The sequence below is a fragment of the Doryrhamphus excisus genome, linkage group LG5 (genome assembly GCF_037039965.1).
Source record: "Doryrhamphus excisus strain RoL-2023G ecotype Guam linkage group LG5, RoL_Dexc_Guam_v1.1, whole genome shotgun sequence".
Taxonomy (NCBI): domain Eukaryota; kingdom Metazoa; phylum Chordata; class Actinopteri; order Syngnathiformes; family Syngnathidae; genus Doryrhamphus; species Doryrhamphus excisus.
This window is the reverse complement of record NC_136361.1, coordinates 24,632,843-24,652,615: the sequence shown is the minus strand read 5'-3', so window position 1 is coordinate 24,652,615 and position 19,773 is coordinate 24,632,843. Positions and strand designations below refer to the sequence as shown.

The 19,773-nt window shown below is 45.8% G+C and overlaps 1 protein-coding gene across 3 annotated transcripts in view; it reads left to right on the top strand.

Moving 5' to 3' along the window:
* cdkal1 (CDK5 regulatory subunit associated protein 1-like 1) overlaps positions 1-18,836 on the top strand; it is a 140,131-nt gene extending 121,295 nt beyond the window's left edge. For all 3 annotated transcript variants that reach the window (XM_078790949.1, XM_058052923.2, XM_058052924.2), the window contains exons 13-15: positions 2,759-2,842; positions 4,885-5,049; positions 18,317-18,836. In XM_078790949.1, coding sequence (XP_078647075.1) covers positions 2,759-2,842; positions 4,885-5,049; positions 18,317-18,475 — 408 coding nt within the window. In that variant the 3' untranslated portion in view covers positions 18,476-18,836. The remainder of the gene's footprint in view (positions 1-2,758; positions 2,843-4,884; positions 5,050-18,316) is intronic.
* The last annotated feature ends 937 nt before the right edge of the window (positions 18,837-19,773 follow it).

Here is a 19,773-nt window from a genome sequence, read left to right as displayed (position 1 = left end):
GGTGGGATTGGATGGGCCTTCATCCTGTCCAGCTAATGCAAATGTACACAGTACATACTGTACAAAGTACTTGATAAGTATCTTGATAAACCCCAGATGAAAGGTCTCAAGGTACAAACCTCCAATCCAATCCAAGGAGCAACAAATCCAAATGTTTGCCATCATTGGTGATGTTCAAAGGCTTTTTCTTGCCTCTGAAATGTGCTTTGTTTGCTAAAGTCTGTCGTGTTTGGTCTTTTGGAGCTCGTCGGCATGCTCGTTGGGGGGGGGGGCTGTTTTGGAAAGTGCCCGGACTAGACTCCAGCTAAAGATTTAGAAGGACTGATATCCACGGAAATGCAAGTGATGGAGCCAACGTCTGTATGGGGCTGCTTTCAAGTAGTACCACAATGCAGTACTGACCACTAGGATTACAGGGTATCTTCTCCGCCGCTGCTTCATGTACGTGCTCCAGTGCTGTCCAACTTGGTTGGATGGAGCTTTGATTTGACCGTTGCATTCTTCTGTCAAGCCAAAGTCTTTGGCAACACGTCAACGTGAAGATCAAACCTTAAAAGCACTAAAATGGATTTTAAAGATATTCTTTCCAAAAAAGTGTAAATCTTCTTCTCTGTCAAAGAGCAAAGGGGTTGTTTTCATGGCTGCAATAATTCAAGTACTTTCTTTGTGTCTCTATTTTGTCTTGTCTATCCCATCAATAGTATTGACCAGAGATGTTCTAGCTACACGAGCGTCCTATTTGCGATGTCAGAGTCTATCTTCATCCTCGCTGATCTGCCAGTCATCAAATGTCCCAGCTCAGCCCAGTATCAGCCTAATGTCAGCCTAGTATCAGCCTAATGTCAGCCTAGTATCAGCCTAATGTCAGCCTAGTATCAGCCCAGTATCAGCCTAATGTCAGCCCAGTATCAGCCTAATGTCAGCCTAGTATCAGCCTAATGTCAGCCTAGTATCAGCCCAGTATCAGCCTAGTATCAGCCCAGTATCAGCCCAGTATCAGCCCAGTATCAGCCGAGTATCAGCCCAGTATCAGCCTAATGTCAGCCTAGTATCAGCCTAATGTCAGCCTAGTATCAGCCCAGTATCAGCCTAGTATCAGCCCAGTATCAGCCTAGTATCAGCCCAGTATCAGCCTAATGTCAGCCCAGTATCAGCCTAATGTCAGCCTAGTATCAGCCTAATGTCAGCCTAGTATCAGCCTAATGTCAGCCTAGTATCAGCCCAGTATCAGCCTAGTATCAGCCCAGTATCAGCCTAATGTCAGCCCAGTATCAGCCTAATGTCAGCCTAGTATCAGCCCAGTATCAGCCTAGTATCAGCCCAGTATCAGCCTAATGTCAGCCCAGTATCAGCCTAATGTCAGCCCAGTATCAGCCTAATGTCAGCCTAGTATCAGCCTAATGTCAGCCTAGTATCAGCCCAGTATCAGCCTAATGTCAGCCTAGTATCAGCCCAGTATCAGCCTTGTATCAGCCCAGTATCAGCCCAGTATCAGCCTAATGTCAGCCCAGTATCAGCCCAGTATCAGTCCAGTATCAGCCCAGTATCAGCCTTTGGACTTGTTTTGTTGTGTGTAAATGAGTCTGGCCAAGACAAAGTGAAGCGGTGTTTTGTGATCACCCCACGCAGACGTGGGCAGACGAGGGCAGACGTGGGCAGACGAGGGCATAGTGGGCAGACGTGGGCAGACGAGGGCAGACGAGGGCAGACGTGGGCAGACGAGGGCATAGTGGGCAGACGTGGGCAGACGTGGGCAGACGTGGGCAGACGAGGGCAGACGAGGGCAGACGTGGGCAGACGTGGGCAGACGTGGGCAGACGAGGGCATAGTGGGCAGACGTGGGCAGACGTGGGCAGACGTGGGCAGACGAGGGCAGACGAGGGCAGACGTGGGCAGACGTGGGCAGACGTGGGCAGACGAGGGCATAGTGGGCAGACGTGGGCAGACGAGGGCAGACGAGGGCAGACGTGGGCAGACGAGGGCAGACGAGGGCAGACGAGGGCATACGTGGGCATACGAGGGCAGATCAAGGTAGACAAGACTGGAGTCTAACGGAGTTTGAATAGAAAGAGCGAATCCTTGGATTTTTGAAGTTGAGGTGTCATCTTAAGAATCACGGTGGTCGTACGCTGCCATGTTAGTTACATTTGGAAGGCCGCTCCGTGCTTTTGCATTATTGTGTTCTTTAACTCCTGAAAGTACTCTGAATAGCATACTGTTGCAGGAATTGTACATAGAAATGCGAAGCGCCATTGCCTTGACATTGTGTTGTTTTGATTTTCTGATATCTTCAAGGGACCATTTTCTCTATTTGATTCATAGCCTTGCTTTTTTCCATTTTCTTTTCATCCACTTTGTACGTTTTCCAAAGAGCAGGATGAATACTGCAAGTTCTGAGGCGGGGCACTGAAACTCAAGTGGCTGGGGAACCTTGACGTGGTAATTAAATGTTGGTGACTGCTAGGAAAAGAAAAACTTTGAGTGAGAATAGAGACTGGGGGGACGGAGGGGGGGGAGAATGGAGGTCGGGTGAACAGAAACGTGTCGCGGAAAGACGGAAGGATGTCGGTAAAGGCCATCAAAGCTTGCTAAAGGGCTGTGTAAAATACGATGATGTAACACAACAATCCTAAAAGGTATTGTCGGTCGCTGGCATCAATGGCAAGACGGAAAAAGAAGCTCGTTTACTGCCAGGACAAAGTACTGCATGAGCCAGTCACGCCGGCGGGCATTGAACCATGGATGCTTCTGTCTCTAGGTTGGCGAGAGGCAACACGTGCTGGTGACAGAGGACTCCTTTGATGCCCAGTACTACGTGGCGCATAACAAGTTCTATGAGCAGGTAAGGCAGCTGTTTCAGGCTCTGGTCCATGTGGTCTTCATGTCTGCGGGTCAGAATCCTGAAAAACTTGGTCTCACATTATCTTCCGTCTGTTCAGCAGCATAGCGAGATCTTAGAGGGAGAATATTTTTCAAATCAATACTTGCTTCCACGGAGCCCAGGAACCCGTCATGAATGTTATTTTAATCAGCGCATGTTTTATGAGGCGCGTGCACGCCCCTCTAGCGCTTCCATAGCTCCAGTAACTCCATTGGAGTCGATCACGTCATGTTCTGCTGTTACATCAGTTTCTAAACATCAACAAACGACTCCAACCCGAAAGCGCATGCACAAATAAGCGTTTTCCGGGATCGGTGTGGACGCGACCGCAAAGTACCAATTTGCTCTTTTGTGCCTGCTTAATGCAAGCGTTCTTATCAAGAGCTGAACCCACGGCGTGACGCGGGGGGAATGTCAAAGTCAACAAGCTATCGATATCTTTGGTGTTTCCACGCCTGGCAAATCAGATCAGCAGCTTAGCTGGACACGCAGCTGCCTGGAGTGGATGGAGTGGCTTAGCTGGCGTGTCGCACACGTGGGCACCGCAGCCTACGGTGGCAGCGAGTACAAACATTAAGGTCAGCCCTCCAGACATGAACATTCCATCCAACACGCAGATGTTCATCCAACGGGTCTTCAAAGAACTTCTGTGAAAAATTAACTTTAAAACATCTTCAAATAAATCAATTTCCTCCTCGCTTTAACTATCATCACAAGCATGTTTGAAGTTGGGCCTTTTATTAGCGGGGAGGGGAGGGGGTGGCAATCAGCCCCCCCCCCCCCGCAGGCTATAAACTCAGGTTGCAAGTGTCAGTGGCTTCATGCATGTTTTTACGTGAGTGCACTCGCTCCTCGAGAGATGGAGCTTCCTGCTTCCTGCAGCGATCCTCCGAAGTCCACCACGATCCTTGACTTGGACCACGTCAGACCACCCTGGAAAGCAATTTCATATTTGGACATATTTGTTTCATAAAGCTAAAGTACGGCTTATTGACCTGTACATATTATACTTTATGGCAGGTATTTACAAAGGACTACCACCTTTGGATGAAGGAGATGTTTGTGGGGAAAACATTTAGAAATAATGTCATCATTTCATCTCAGATTGTGCCATGGCATGAATGCCTTTGGCGAAGATGCAGAGTTCCACTGTAATGTGTATAATATGTAATATTAATCATATGTTGTTATGAGTTACATGTATGATGTCAGCTAGGCATGCCCACATCAGGGTTTTTACTGCCAATTCTGATCCCAATACTGATAGCGATCACATGGATTAACTGGACGTCTTAAATGATTTATGGACACTTGAAAAACGTACCTGATGCAGGTCACATCCACTTTCCACCCCCCCGGTGTGGCGAGCAGCAGGTGTGTTGATTAGGCAGGCGTGGCCATTAGTTGCTGTAGCTTTGGCCCCTCCCCATCACCATGGCGACCCCTGAAGGGGAACGCCCAAAGAGAAAGAAGACGGAGGAGTCATCAGAGGAATCTTGAGGTTTGCGTTCTTGCCGCTTGAAGTACACAATGTATCCCCGGGACACCCCTCAACCTTTGACCTTTAGAGGCACTCCAGCTTGGCCGTGTGTGCCCCGCCCGTGCCCACTTAGACCTAAAGCACATTACGTTTGCTGATGGGAGCATGCCGACTCCCAGCGTGAGTCCATGCCGATTTGTGATGCCAAACAACACAATACTTCATAGAAATACACAAATACACCCAAAAGTCCAACAACTGCTTTTATTTGCTGATTGAATTCATGTCATTGCTGCTCTCACGTCGTAATGGCAGCAGACACCTTGCACGAAAGGCAGAAGCACAATGTTTCCAAATAACAAGTCAGACAAATTGCATAGAACGGCAGAATAGAAGCGATGGGACGAGCCATCAGCCCAAATCGTGAGTAGTACGTCCATGAACACTTGGAAGGAAGTAGTCTGGTGTCACTAAGAAGTCCCGTCCAGACACTGAATGATTGGTCGGGGTTTTGTATTTGCAGGTTCTGGTGCCCAAGAAGCCAGAGTTCATGGGGAAGATGATTGAAGTGGACATCTACCAGGCGGGAAAACACTTCCTGAAAGGACGACCAGTAGAAGATAGCAGACCTTTCACTGCCTCCATTGCTGCACCCTTTCAAAAGGGTCAAGTGTCCGGACTGACGCAGGTAAACACGTTCACACGTTATTTGTTGGTTTACGACAGTTGCACTGCATATGATACTGCATATGATACTGCATATGATACTGCATATGCTACTGCATATGCTACTGCATATGATACTGCATATGATACTGCATATGATACTGCATATGCTACTGCATATGCTACTGCATATTCAACGATAGGTAGAAGAAAAGCTCTGATTTCTGTCAGGAATTCAATATTAGGCCGTTTTCTCTCCACCAGCTCAGATTGTGTTGCTCAGCTTTTCCCGTCCGTTCTATTTGCTGTGGCGTTCATGTTCCCAAAGCTTCTAGCATTTGAAAGCGGGGTTGATGCTGACGTATCCGAACTACTTCTGAGTAGTTTGGGGCAGTCATGACGGGCGGTCGCCATGCTGACTTGTTTATGTCCGACTCTGGAACAACAGCCACTGGTAAGTCATGAGATAAGCTGAGACTGGATCAACTGGCTCTCACACACACATGCACACACATGCACACACATGCACACGCACACACACGCACACACACACACAAACCAGCATGTTAATGTTTCTGTTTCAGTGCATGTTATTTTTCACCGTGACTAGCCGTAGCTTATAGCTCAGGACATGGAGCCATAGAGCAGAATATGATACACTTTCTAATTTCACACCCCATCAACCTTTACTGCCAGACAGCCGGGGGGGGGGGGGCATAGAACAGAAGCAAAGAAGGGGGCCCAGCGATCAAGGGAAGACAAGTGGAGAGAGAGAGAGAGAAAGGGAAATGAAGGCAGAGTGGGCGAGTAAGAAGGCATTCCCTTCGCCAGCGTCAGGTTAGTCTGCAATGAAAAGTTCAGTGGAGAAAACCTTTTCAAGTCCGCAGCCCATCCGACACGCGCTTTCCCCGTCACTAAAGCCACCCGCGCATGGCGTCCTCCAACGTACGTTCTCTCTCTACGTCCTCACCAGCCCCTCTAGAATTGTTCCTTGGATGTCTAAAATGGCAGCAAGTCTTACATGGCGCTTCTGATGGGAATACATAAAGTGTTCACGTATGCCAGAATGTGCTGTGGGTCACAGCATGTCAACATGGAGGACATGACGGTACTAAATCATACGTGTCAAGTGTCAATACGTCGACGTCAGTAATGCTGATGATCCCATTATGACTTAGAAACCATCATGACTTTCATCGTCATCACGTTGGCACTGGGGCACGTTAGCAATAGCTAAACGACCTCATGGCAACATCTAACCATATCCACACGCACACGCACACGCACACACACACACACACCGACAACTCAGCCCTCTGTTACGTGAACCTGGATTGTCTGGTATGTGTCATACCTGTACACTCACACATACGTTACAGTTGGCCGACCTAATCATATTTGAAGACCATCTATTATCAATACGTCTCTGCTGGAGTCCACCACACACTGAGGTGTGTGTGTGTCTGTGTGTGTGTGTGTGTGTGTGATATCAGCTTGAAGCTGAACAAGTTTCTGTTAGCGACTATTCTGTTAGGACTATAATAATATACATGACTATAATAATATACAGGACTATAACAATATACAGGACTATAATAATATACAGGACTATAATAACATATAGGACTATAATAATATACATGACTATAATAATATACAGGACTATAACAATATACAGGACTATAATAATATACAGGACTATAATAATATACAGGACTATAACAATATACAGGACTATAATAATATACAGGACTATAACAATATACATGACTATAATAATATACAGGACTATAATAACATACAGGACTATAATAACATATAGGACTATAATAACATATAGGACTATAATAACATATAGGACTATAATAACATATAGGACTATAATAATATATAGGACTATAATAATATACAGGACTATAATAACATATAGGACTATAATAATATACAGGACTATAATAATATACAGGACTATAATAATATATAGGACTATAATAACATATAGGACTATAATAACATACAGGACTATAATAATATACATGACTATAATAATATACAGGACTATAATAACATATAGGACTATAATAACATATAGGACTATAATAACATATAGGACTATAATCACATATAGGACTATAATAACATACAGGACTATAATAATATACAGGACTATAATAACATATAGGACTATAATCACATATAGGACTATAATAACATATAGGACTATAATAATATACATGACTATAATAATATACAGGACTATAATAACATATAGGACTATAATAACATATAGGACTATAATAACATATAGGACTATAATCACATATAGGACTATAATAACATATAGGACTATAATAACATATAGGACTATAATAACATATAGGACTATAATAATATACAGGACTATAATAACATATAGGACTATAATCACATATAGGACTATAATAACATATAGGACTATAATAATATACATGACTATAATAATATACAGGACTATAATAACATACAGGACTATAATAATATACAGGACTATAATAACATATAGGACTATAATCACATATAGGACTATAATAACATATAGGACTATAATAATATATAGGACTATAATAATATACAGGACTATAATAACATATAGGACTATAATAATATACAGGACTATAATAATATACAGGACTATAATAACATATAGGACTATAATAATATATAGGACTATAATAATATACAGGACTATAATAACATATAGGACTATAATAATATACAGGACTATAATAATATACAGGACTATAATAACATATAGCACTATAATGCAATAACTCAGCTCTTTTGTTATTGAATTTTATTTAAAAAAATGTAAAATGGTGTAAAATGGCGGTCAGGTTTAGCCGCATGATCCCAGCAAAGCTTGTTATGGGATGTACATCGGCCGTGTTACATGACAGTTTTTGCAATTTGGGTCCACTGAAAGAAGACCAAGGTTTCCCAGCACCTGAAAATGTAGTCGTCCTTTGTTCTCCGTCTGCCTATCGTAGGCATCTGGCAACCCTCCATTCATAGAAACCACACTTTCCGTGGAAAGGGGGAGGACAGTAATGAGTCTTTTAGCGGGACACAATAGCCGAGAAAGCACTCAACAGCACGGCCGAGGAAGAAAATGAGAAAGTATCTTCACCGGTCCTCATCCTCCGATGAAATTAAATGATAGAAGGGAAGGAGAGGCAAAAAAGAAGCAAGAATGAAAGAGAGCTGGAGGTAGACTGAGCGATCAGGAGACGGCAAAAGCACCCTGAGTGCCATCCAATAATAATCAGCTCTTTTCACCGCACACTTTCTCAAGGAGACTCGTAGAATGGATGGAGAACAAGAGCTCTGCTCCCCCGCAAGGCAGCAAATGGACAGGAAAAGACAAAATACAAAGCAGGAGTCACAGGAAGGGAGGCCAGAAAATGTCCCTTCTAACCGCATCAGAAAGAATGGCTCCTGACTCCTGACTCCTCACTCCTGACTCCTCAATCCTGACTCCTGACTCCTCAATCCTGATTTCTGATTCCCGACTCTCGACTCCCGATTCTGGAGGCCCGACTCCTGACTCCTGACTTGACAAACAACCCAAGGAGTCCGTTCGTAATCACCCATGTTTCTGTCTTCTGTTTGGAATTGTCCTTCAGATGATTAGCATCTATGACCCCCACACGTATACTATGACCCCCACACGTATACTATGACCCCCACACGTGTACTATGACCCCCACACGTATACTATGACCCCCACACATGTACTATGACCCCCACACGTGTACTATGACCCCCACACGTATACTATGACCCCCACACGTATACTATGACCCCCACACGTATACTATGACCCCCACACGTATACTATGACCCCCACACGTATACTATGACCCCCACACGTGTACTATGACCCCCACACGTGTACTATGACCCCCACACATGTACTATGACCCCCACACGTGTACTATGACCCCCACACATGTACTATGACCCCCACACGTGTACTATGACCCCCACACGTATACTATGACCCCCACACGTGTACTATGACCCCCACACGTGTACTATGACCCCCACACGTATACTATGACCCCCACACGTGTACTATGACCCCCACACGTGTACTATGACCCCCACACGTGTACTATGACCCCCACACGTATACTATGACCCCCACACGTGTACTATGACCCCCACACGTATACTATGACCCCCACACGTATACTATGAACTATGAAGTTAGTACAACTTGAAAATCCAAACAAATCATTTTAGTTGCTTCTTTTTATTTGTATTTTTTTATGAAACAAAATTGAGCCCTTTTTGTATGGAGTGGGAGGGACCTTCAGAAGCACCCGCTGCTCGTTGAGAAGAGCAACACGTGCTAGCTAGCATGGCGGTCACCAGAAAGCTGTTGAGGAGATGTGTCTCTAGTCGCTGTTTGAAAAGGATGTCGTACGTAGAGACGATGTTTCTTGATATCACTGCACTTTATGCTGCTGAGAGCTGTTTCTAATGGTTTGATCCCCTCGCGTGGTTCCTACAGAGACCTTCTCCACACCAACCTTAGTTCCTACAGAGACCTTCTCCACACCAACCTTAGTTCCTACAGAGACCTTCTCCACACCAACCTTAGTTCCTACAGAGACCTTCTCCACACCAACCTTAGTTCCTACAGACACCTTCTCCACACCAACCTTAGTTCCTACAGAGACCTTCTCCACACCAACCTTAGTTCCTACAGAGACCTTCTCCACACCAACCTTAGTTCCTACAGAGACCTTCTCCACACCAAACTTAGTTCCTACAGAGACCTTCTCCACACCAACCTTAGTTCCTACAGACACCTTCTCCACACCAACCTTAGTTCCTACAGAGACCTTCTCCACACCAACCTTAGTTCCTACAGAGACCTTCTCCACACCAACCTTAGTTCCTACAGAGACCTTCTCCACACCAACCTTAGTTCCTACAGAGACCTTCTCCACACCAACCTTAGTTCCTACAGAGACCTTCTCCACACCAACCTTAGTTCCTACAGAGACCTTCTCCACACCAACCTTAGTTCCTACAGAGACCTTCTCCACACCAACACAAGCGCATTCCAGCCTCCTGCTGATCCTAGCAGACGAACGCTTGCTGCAGGCGATGTAAATATATAAATATATAATATAAATATATATAAATATATATATATATATATATATATATATCTCATATTTACTGAAACACGCAGTATGCATGAACACGATGGCTTTGTTGTTTGATGAGACACACGACTGTGTTGATATTTGATGGCCGCACGGCGTCACTCCTCACTCACGTCTTGTCTATTTTTACTCTTCGTCTTTGTCTTTTTCTTAGCGAGGTCAAAGGTCGCGCTTGGCCTCCGTCTCGTGTTGTTTTCTCCAGCAGCAAATACTTTGTTTTGTCTTCAAAACAGCAGGCTAGCTATTTGAAGCCTTTCATTGGCGTGTCAAATGTGATTGCATGGCCTCCGCTTGAGGAAGCAACATCACAATAATGGAGGAATGATTAGGCCGTCAAAATATTAGTCATGTCTGCTTCTCAGTATTTTAACCCAATGTGCCAACTGACATTACACAGTCCCGTTCTGTTTTGTTTATTTGGTGTCACAAGGGTTTTATATTCCCGAGCTGCGACTTTGCCTTTCAACCGCAGATGAGCAATAAAATAAGCACACAGCCGTCACGCCGAGAAACTAAGTTTGGCGTCAAGTCCGCCGCTTGGTCTTGCCTTTCCTGAGAGTTCCACCAAGGGCTCATCTTTCCATCTGAGTAGGTCCGAAACACCTCCATCTGTGCAGATCGTCGCTCAATCTCAGAGATGATTGGATTTCTTGCAATGCGGTGTCGTGCTTCAGGGTTCAGGGTGAGCTAGTCCTGGTATTCCCTGAAACCGATACCATAAATGATTATATTAAAAGATCAGGAATAAAATAATACCCAGATACTCATTCTCGTCTGGTGAGTCACAACCCAAAAGTGGGTCGGACTCCCATTCTGGGTGGGTCACAGCAAGGCTCCATTGGTCTTCCCCTTGGTCCACAGTCCCTGTGAAGCTGAGGTCACAGGCGCTCAAACAGACTCTGACGGCCGCTCGTGTGTCACCTGCTGATTTTCAGGCCGTAGACCGCCTGCAGACCGGCTGCGATTGGCCATCAGTGGACCCCTGCTTTAGAGGACCTAGACCATCAGTGGACCCCTGCTTTAGAGGACCTAGACCATCGGTGGACCCCTGCTTTAGAGGACCTAGACCATCGGTGGACCCCTGCTTTAGAGGACCTAAACGATCAGTGGACCCCTGCTTTAGAGGACCTAGACCATCAGTGGACCCCTGCTTTAGAGGACCTAGACCATCGGTGGACCCCTGCTTTAGAGGACCTAGACCATCGGTGGACCCCTGCTTTAGAGGACCTAGACCATCGGTGGACCCCTGCTTTAGAGGACCTAGACCATCAGTGGACCCCTGCTTTAGAGGACCTAGACCATCAGTGGACCCCTGCTTTAGAGGACCTAGACCATCAGTGGACCCCTGCTTTAGAGGACCTAGACCATCAGTGGACCCCTGCTTTAGAGGACCTAGACCATCAGTGGACCCCTGCTTTAGAGGACCTAGCCCGCACGGGCTACAAAACCTTTGAAAGCTCCTCCAAAAGCGGCATTGATCCAGGATGTTTTGGTCAGTGTAGTCTTCTGAAGATGACCTGGTTGTGTCACCCGTTCACGCCTTTACCTTTACGTGACCACGGGATCCTAGGTGACTACATGCTAGCATTTCAACACAATTCTCGTGTTTCGCGTACGACTTTTGTGGCACACGTAATTCCAAAGTGAATGGGGGCAGGGTTCCCTCTGCTCTGTGTCACCATATGGAATATTCTGCATAAGTCAACAATAGAAACCTGAAAAGGCGGCCATGTTTGTGGTCTGCTTAGGAAGGGGCCTTTAATGTGGACAGGCCCTACCTGGTGTTAAGCAGCCTACAAATGTGGCCCCCGACCTGGATGCCGCTAATATGTTCCCTTTGAAAATGAGGATTCCTGAAAACTATCAAAGTCAGCGGACAAAGCTGACGTGGATGCTTCCCACACGATGGCTACCCGTAGAGTGAGGATCGCTCGTCAACGCTCCTTTACGCATCTCTTGAATTCCACCGTGGCGCCGTTCTGCTGCCGCTAATACCTTTCTGGGCTTTTCAACGTTGGCAGCAGTGCAGCCCGACTTCTTGTCTGGTGTAGATCTTCAGCCCGACTAGAAGACTAGAACCTAGAAGGTAGAACTCCCCCACCCCCACCTCCAATCTTCATCTCCAGTCAATTATCCAGCGACGACTGGAGGCTTTGCAGCTTGTTTACAATTATTAGTGCATGAACGTCTGAGCTGTCTTCTTCCAGTCTTCCTGGATCCACCTGAGAAACACCATCTGCCCTCTCTGTAATCTCGGGCTCCAGGAAACACCTCGCTACCTAATCACCTTTGACACGCCGGATTAGCGGCACACGGCACTCAGCCACGAGGCGCTGGGAGCAGAGCGTGCTTTCTGGGAACGACGCGATACGACGGGAATAACAGGATGCACGAGAGTCATCTGCATTGTTCCCGACTGTCTGCATGCACCAAGTAGACCAGCAAGGAAGCTCCAAGACCTTCTCTCGTCCAGTCTTGGTCCAACAAGCCAAGCAGGATGTGGTGAAAGTAACGTCAATCAGGTCATCTGCTGGAGTTCCTGCTACTATCGTTGCTGTCACGGGAACGACGTGTTGCCGAGGCCTCGATTACACGAATGAAGCTGACTTATTTCATAAGACGAGCATCAAGCTTTTTATGCTCTTCATGCTCTTCATGCAGCCCATCTGCATGCTCTGCTTCTGTGTGGGACAAACTCATCTTTGTTCAGGGGAGACTTTGGATCCAAATACTTCTTCTCACCAACTCATGCAACATTTGTTATGTTATTAGCTTAGCCAGTGTTTATAATAGGTGCTATTTTGTTTGGTGGGTAACTACATTGTTAGCATGGTTTGTTGACATTTTAGCCACTCAGAAGCTATTTCCATTATAAGCCATTTCCGTTATAGGCACAGTAACAATTATGCCAAATGGAGGAAAAGTCAGTACTTACCGCATACTACTAGTATACTATACTTGCTAGTGGGTGTGGCTGCGTAATACCATATGTTTTATATTTTGCACTATGATTCTTCTACTTTATTTACAATGAGAACCCCCAATTGTGTTGTCCATGTCCATGTCCATGGAGACTCTTAACTTGTGTTAGAAACCGAAAGGGACAGCATGGAACTCCCACCAAATGACTTTTTGATGAAATAGCCAACATAAAACCCCACCAGCAACTTATGTTGTGTTATTTTTGGCTCCAGCCCTTTCAATTCCGGCAGCCCTTCTGACGAATACCGATGTTGCTTACTCGTGGAGATCCCAACCTGAGGCGTCCAGAAAAAGAACATCATACCAATAGTCAAATATGGTGGCGGTAGTGTGACGTTCTGGGCCTGTTTTGCTGCTTGAGGACCTGGAAGTCTTGCTGTGATAAGTGGAAGAATGAATTCTGCTGTCAGTCACTTGCTTGCAGTTGTTGCTGCTAAAGGTAGCCCAACCACTTGCTAGCTTTTTCACTCAGGGCCACGCAGGTTGGGCTTTTACAAAGTTTGATAGAAAAACCACATCACATACAGTACAGTACAGTACAGTACATGTCCACTACGCGTTTCGACACGCAAAAGCAGGCTGAGAGGCGACCAACAATTTGCGGTTATTTAGTTGTTCCTTGACATCCAATGATGGCTAACGCTAGTAGCTAAACAAGTAAGGGTCTCTTGAATGCTTACCCAACCTTAGTCCAGTGGCCGATCCAAGCACAGCTTCCATTGCCGCTGTGATTTTGTTATCTTTTTACACCCAAACGCACAACTTGAGCGCGTCTCGAGTGACGCCGGCCGCTGGCGAGGACGTGAGAAACGTGACCACCGACTATTGTTTTTTCTTTCCTGGTTCTCCGTCTTCTGTCTTTTGTGATGCGGCGTAGGATTGCAGTCGTAACATTTCAGCGTCTCCGACTTTGTAAGAAGAGTACTTTAACCGTGCCAAGAAGAGTACTTTAACCACGCCAAGAAGAGTACTTTAACTGCGCCAAGAAGAGTACTTTAACCGTGCCAAGAAGAGTACTTTAACCGTGCCAAGAAGAGTACTTTAACCGCGCCAAGAAGAGTACTTTAACTGCGCCAAGAAGAGTACTTTAACCGCGCCAAGAAGAGTACTTTAACCGCGCTAAGAAGAGTACTTTAACCGTGCCAAAAAGAGTACTTTAACCATGCCAAGAAGAGTACTTTAACCGTGTCAAGAAGAGTACTTTAACCGTGCCAGTCCACCAATGAAGTGTTAGATGATTTTACAGATGATTATATTTGCTCGCCCCCCCCCCCCCCCCGCTGTGAGCCACAGCGACATCGTGCTCCGCAGGCCTGCATGTCTACACACTACACACACGTGTACACACTACACACACGGATACACAAATGGCGGCCAACTACCTCACAATAGTACTTCTTTTCCGATGGCATTTGTCTGTCTATCATTTCCTCTGTTTTTCTCTTCACCCCCCCCCCCCCCCCCCCCACTGGGCTGACATGTACCCGCTGGTACTTGGATTTGCACTTATCCTCCCTGGTAGTCATACATTTCAGACGTGCTGTCCAGACTCTCCTGGCCCCCCGTTGGTAAAGAGAGACGGCTAAATAGACGGATGGGGGGGGGGGCACTTGGGCCTGCCAGCGTTGATGGATGATGCTTCTTTCCAGTTTCACTTTTTCTGCTGCCTCCTATTTCTTTAGTAAATATCCTATTAGTGTCTAAACTTATGCCCCAAATGAATAAGGCTCAATGGCTACCCGTAGAGTGAAGTATATTTTCTTTTAGTGACTGTAATAAGCATTCATAGCATTTAGAAGCGTTTATAAGCATTTAGAAGCATTTATAGGCATTTATAGGCATTTATAGGCATTTATAGGCATTTATAGGCGTTTATAAGTGTTTATAAGCATTTATAGGCATTTATAAGCATTTATAGGCATTTATAAGCATTTGTAAGCGTTTGTAAGCGTTTATAAGCATTTATAGGCATTTATAAGCATTTATAAGCATTTATAAGCGTTTATAAGCATTTGTAAGCATTTATAAGCATTTATACGAGTGTATGCTACATTCCTAGAGCCTCTCATGGCCTGTCTGTGGCAACACGGATTCGAGTAGAGCACCACCAGGTACGCCTGCAGGAAGCACTTTTATTGTTCCTCCTATTTCACCATCAGGGACTTTGCTTTGAGCTGAACACGAAGTAAACACGGATGTTTGATTCCCTTGTGTCTATTGTTGGCCGCCACCAGTAGACGTGTCAGGTAGGCGTTGGCGGTCATTGTATCCGTCCGCCATTGTGCACGGCAAAGGAAGACACAATGGCGTGTGATTGGTCGCGGACAAGGCAGGGGAGCTCTTGGACAGACACCATGCGGCTGTAGGCAACACGTGTGGGCGTCTGCTTTCACACTGCGCATAAGTGTTCTTCTCAAATGTGCAGCTGTCAGATACTTGGAGAACTTTCATAACAATATAGCATCGTAGCGACAGTTGCTAAAGTGTCCAAGGATCACGCTATGAACAACGCTAGTAGAACGAAAACATGGGCACCTCGGGGTGACCATCATCTGGAAAGATCCACCAGTTGGAGAGCAAAGTGTGAAGCCAAGAAGCCGTCTTGCACTTTTGGTAAATATGAAGGCCAAAGCGAATGAGGAGGTCCCCTGGGAACTCCATGAAAGGTTGTTTTAGAAAGCCGATCAATATTCCTTCTGCATAATCTTCGTGGTGATAATCTTCGTGGTGATAGCCTTCGTGGTGATAAGGCGTTTTATCAACCGTCATGCAGGACATTTGCAGGAACCACCTCAAGGTCATTCCGATCCATTTTCACAGATCCTCTCCAGCAGCGTGCCCGATACTCAAATTGACACGTAGAAGTCCTTCTTGATTTATTTATTTGGAGATCGATACCTCAGGCTGGAGCCGTTTGGCTTCCCTCAAACTAAAAGGAAAATATCGATGCAATCCGAACCGAATGAAATCCATTTTTTAATCAACAGAATCCACGGATGACGATAGAGGTAACGGATGACGATAGAGGTAACGGATGACGATAGAGGTAACGGATGACGATAGAGGTAACGGATGACGATAGAGGTAACGGATGACGATAGAGGTAACGGATGACGATAGAGGTAACGGACGACGATAGAGGTAACGGACGACGATAGAGGTAACGGACGACGATAGAGGTAACGGAGGACGATAGAGGTAACGGACGACGATAGAGGTAACGGAGGACGATAGAGGTAACGGATGACGATAGAGGTAACGGAGGACGATAGAGGTAACGGACGACGATAGAGGTAACGGACGACGATAGAGGTAACGGACGACGATAGAGGTAACGGACGACGATAGAGGTAACGGAGGACGATAGAGGTAACGGAGGACGATAGAGGTAACGGACGACGATAGAGGTAACGGAGGACGATAGAGGTAACGGAGGACGATAGAGGTAACGGACGACGATAGAGGTAACGGAGGACGATAGAGGTAACGGATGACGATAGAGGTAACGGACGACGATAGAGGTAACAGACAGAAAAGCAACTTAACATAAAAATCCCCTGGGACTCGCCTTCCTGACGCATCCCAGCGTGTCTCGTGGTCAGCATGAAGTCCAATTCAGCAATAATTTGATGAGCACCAACCATCTCTGCCTGCTTTAATTACACTCGTTCATATTCGCCATTTATTCATGATATAGCAGCTGTTTTTTGCATGAATGAATTCATGTAGAAGGTATCGCGTTTGCTTCATTATCGTGTTGCTTATCTCCAAATGAAACATGGTTGCCAAAGAAGCAGATGGAGGAAGACAGAAGGTGAAATGAGAGCAACTCCAACATCTTCTGGCACCCATTCAACATGTGCTCTTTAATTAGCATCTCTTAAAGCTAAATAACATACTTTGCTGTAGCAACAAGACTGCTAAAATAGACATAGGGAGACTCTAGACGGCATTTGGTCGATTCCCCGCCACCAGAGGTTGATTCCCTGTCAAGCATTCACCCACAAATATGCCAAGATGATTCCCCGGCAGACTCCAAGACAGGGATGTACAGAAATGGATGCTTTACAGAAGCATGTACACTAAGTACACTAAGTACACTGCTTTCTGTTTTGGGTGGGGGTAGAATTACAGTACTGTGGAACCTCAGTTTTGGGGTTGGGGGTAGATTTGTAGTACTGTGGAACCTCAGTTTTTGGGTTGGGGGTAGAATTGCAGTACTATAGAACCTCAGTTTTTGGGTTAGGGGTAGATTTGTAGTACTGTGGAACCTCAGTTTTTGGGTTGGGGGTAGAATTGCAGTACTATAGAACCTCAGTTTTTGGGTGGGGGGTAGATTTGTAGTACTGTGGAACCTCAGTTTTTGGGTTGGGGGTAGAATTGCAGTACTGTGGAACCTCGGTTTTTGGGTTGGGGGTAGAATTGCAGTACTATAGAACCTCAGTTTTTGGGTGGGGGGTAGATTTGTAGTACTGTGGAACCTCAGTTTTTGGGTTGGGGGTAGAATTGCAGTACTGCGGAACCTCGGTTTTTGGGTTGGGGGTAGATTTGCAGTGTAGTTTTTGTCCGTAATCCTTTCCAAAAGGTCAGACGGAAAACAAACCGTAAGAAAAGGGAATCCATTGGTCCCAGCAGAAACAACCAAGATGGCTGCTTTTTGGTAATGACATTTTTGGCAATGGTTTTCAGCGAAGGTCGGGATGCATCAACCAAATCAGCATGGAGTACGTGGAGTTAAGCTTCATGTCCATCATCCCGTCTTTTTCCCATTCCTAACGTTGACGTATTCAAACGTCGCAGACCGGAGCTGCGCTATTAAAGGCGGAGCAAACTTTAGCCGTGGTTTGCATCGCTAAGCTCCTGATCCTCATGGAGGTCTGGTTTGTGGACCACATCAGCCCGTGTTCCTCTCCTTGTGCGGCACCCGGGACGTGCGCTGCAGCCGGTCACCACGGCGACCTTCACGTCAACTTTCTTCCAACAAGTCATTTGCTGGACCCTCCGGCGCTTTGTGGAGAAATTAACATTCTTTTGTTGCACCAGGAGATGTTGAAAAGCTCTTTTTCTCTTTGTGTGTTTCCTCCACAGGAGCAGATGGCAAATGGTGTCCAAGGTCCTTCTTCTGTGTCTTCCTCTGTTTTGTTGATTGGGTCTTACAAAGTGGACCGGGAGCTATTGAAGAGGCTGGCGGTCGGACTGGCGCTGGCAGCAGCCTTCCTGGCTTTTATTGTGGAGAGGCTGCATTAGTGGCCGAGGGGGAGGGGCCGACACGACATCTTTGAATGGGCTGGAGATCATTGAATTCTCCCACTCGTCTTCTGCTTTTAAATGCGTCCAAAGAGGAAGAAGGACATGCTTTGATTTTTACTTTTCATTTAAGGTCACAGCTCATCGTTTGGCAAGTTTGAACGCCAATAAAACCGTGCTGTCCGCTTTGCCTTCACCGGGAATAGACCTTTTAGGCTTTTATTTTGGTACAAGCTGCTTCTAGCTTTAAAACCCATTAGGGGCTTCCTAATAGTCCTTATGGTGCTTCTTTACGACGAATGGACTATGCAGAGATGATAGACACAGCTTGCTTGACTTCGACTATTCTTTTATGGAGAAATTAAAATAAAACTTCATTTGTCTCCTACGTGTCCGTGTATTCATTTGCTCCAAACTACAAAAGGAAAACCTTTCAACCAACCAGCGTGTTGTGTGTATGTGTGTACATATATGTGTGTATGTACATGTGTGTGTGTGTACATACAGATGATGTATGTATGTATGTACTATGTATGTATGTATGTATGTATGGAAGATGTAGAAATACAGATGTAACAGTAGAACCGCTGCTCCTTCTCACCGAGAGGAACCAGATGAGGTGGCTTGGGCATCCTTCCAGACGCCTCCCTAGGGGGGTGTTCAGGTCACACGTGGGCGAGACCATGTCTCCCAACTGGTCCCTGAACGCCTCAGGAAGTGCTGGAGCTGGACCAGGCGGGCAGGAGAGCAAAGTCAAATGTGATGTTTTACTTTTGGTTTGAACCAATTCCTTACCTTTGGAAAAGTCATTTACAAGCTAATTGATTCCTCGTAGAAACAATTAGCTTGTAAATGACTTTTCCACACGTGAGTCGTAATAAACGGAAAGCGTTATTTGGCCACGCGTCCTGGTGATGAGCAGCATGGAAGTGAAAGCAGCAGATGTGTCGTCTGTACATCGTGCATCCGTCCGTCTGGAGTCCAACGTGGTTTGGTTTCCCACGAAAAGGACGTCTCAGCTCCCGTGACCAATCGTCAACAGCTGCAAGTGAGAAAAGAAGTCAGAAAATGTCGCTTTTATTCGAAACAAGCGAAGGGAACGATGCAAAGTGAGTAATGATCTCCTCTCCACGGGTCCCACCTCAATATTTCATAGTAAGTGATGATGTAGCAAACATAAAGGGTGTCGCCGCATCCATATTTCATTGGAGAACAATGCAGAGGAAAGATGCTGACGAAGCATCAGAAGAAGCATGGATGGTGGCACCGCCGGATGGAGTACCAAGCTTCATGGCGAC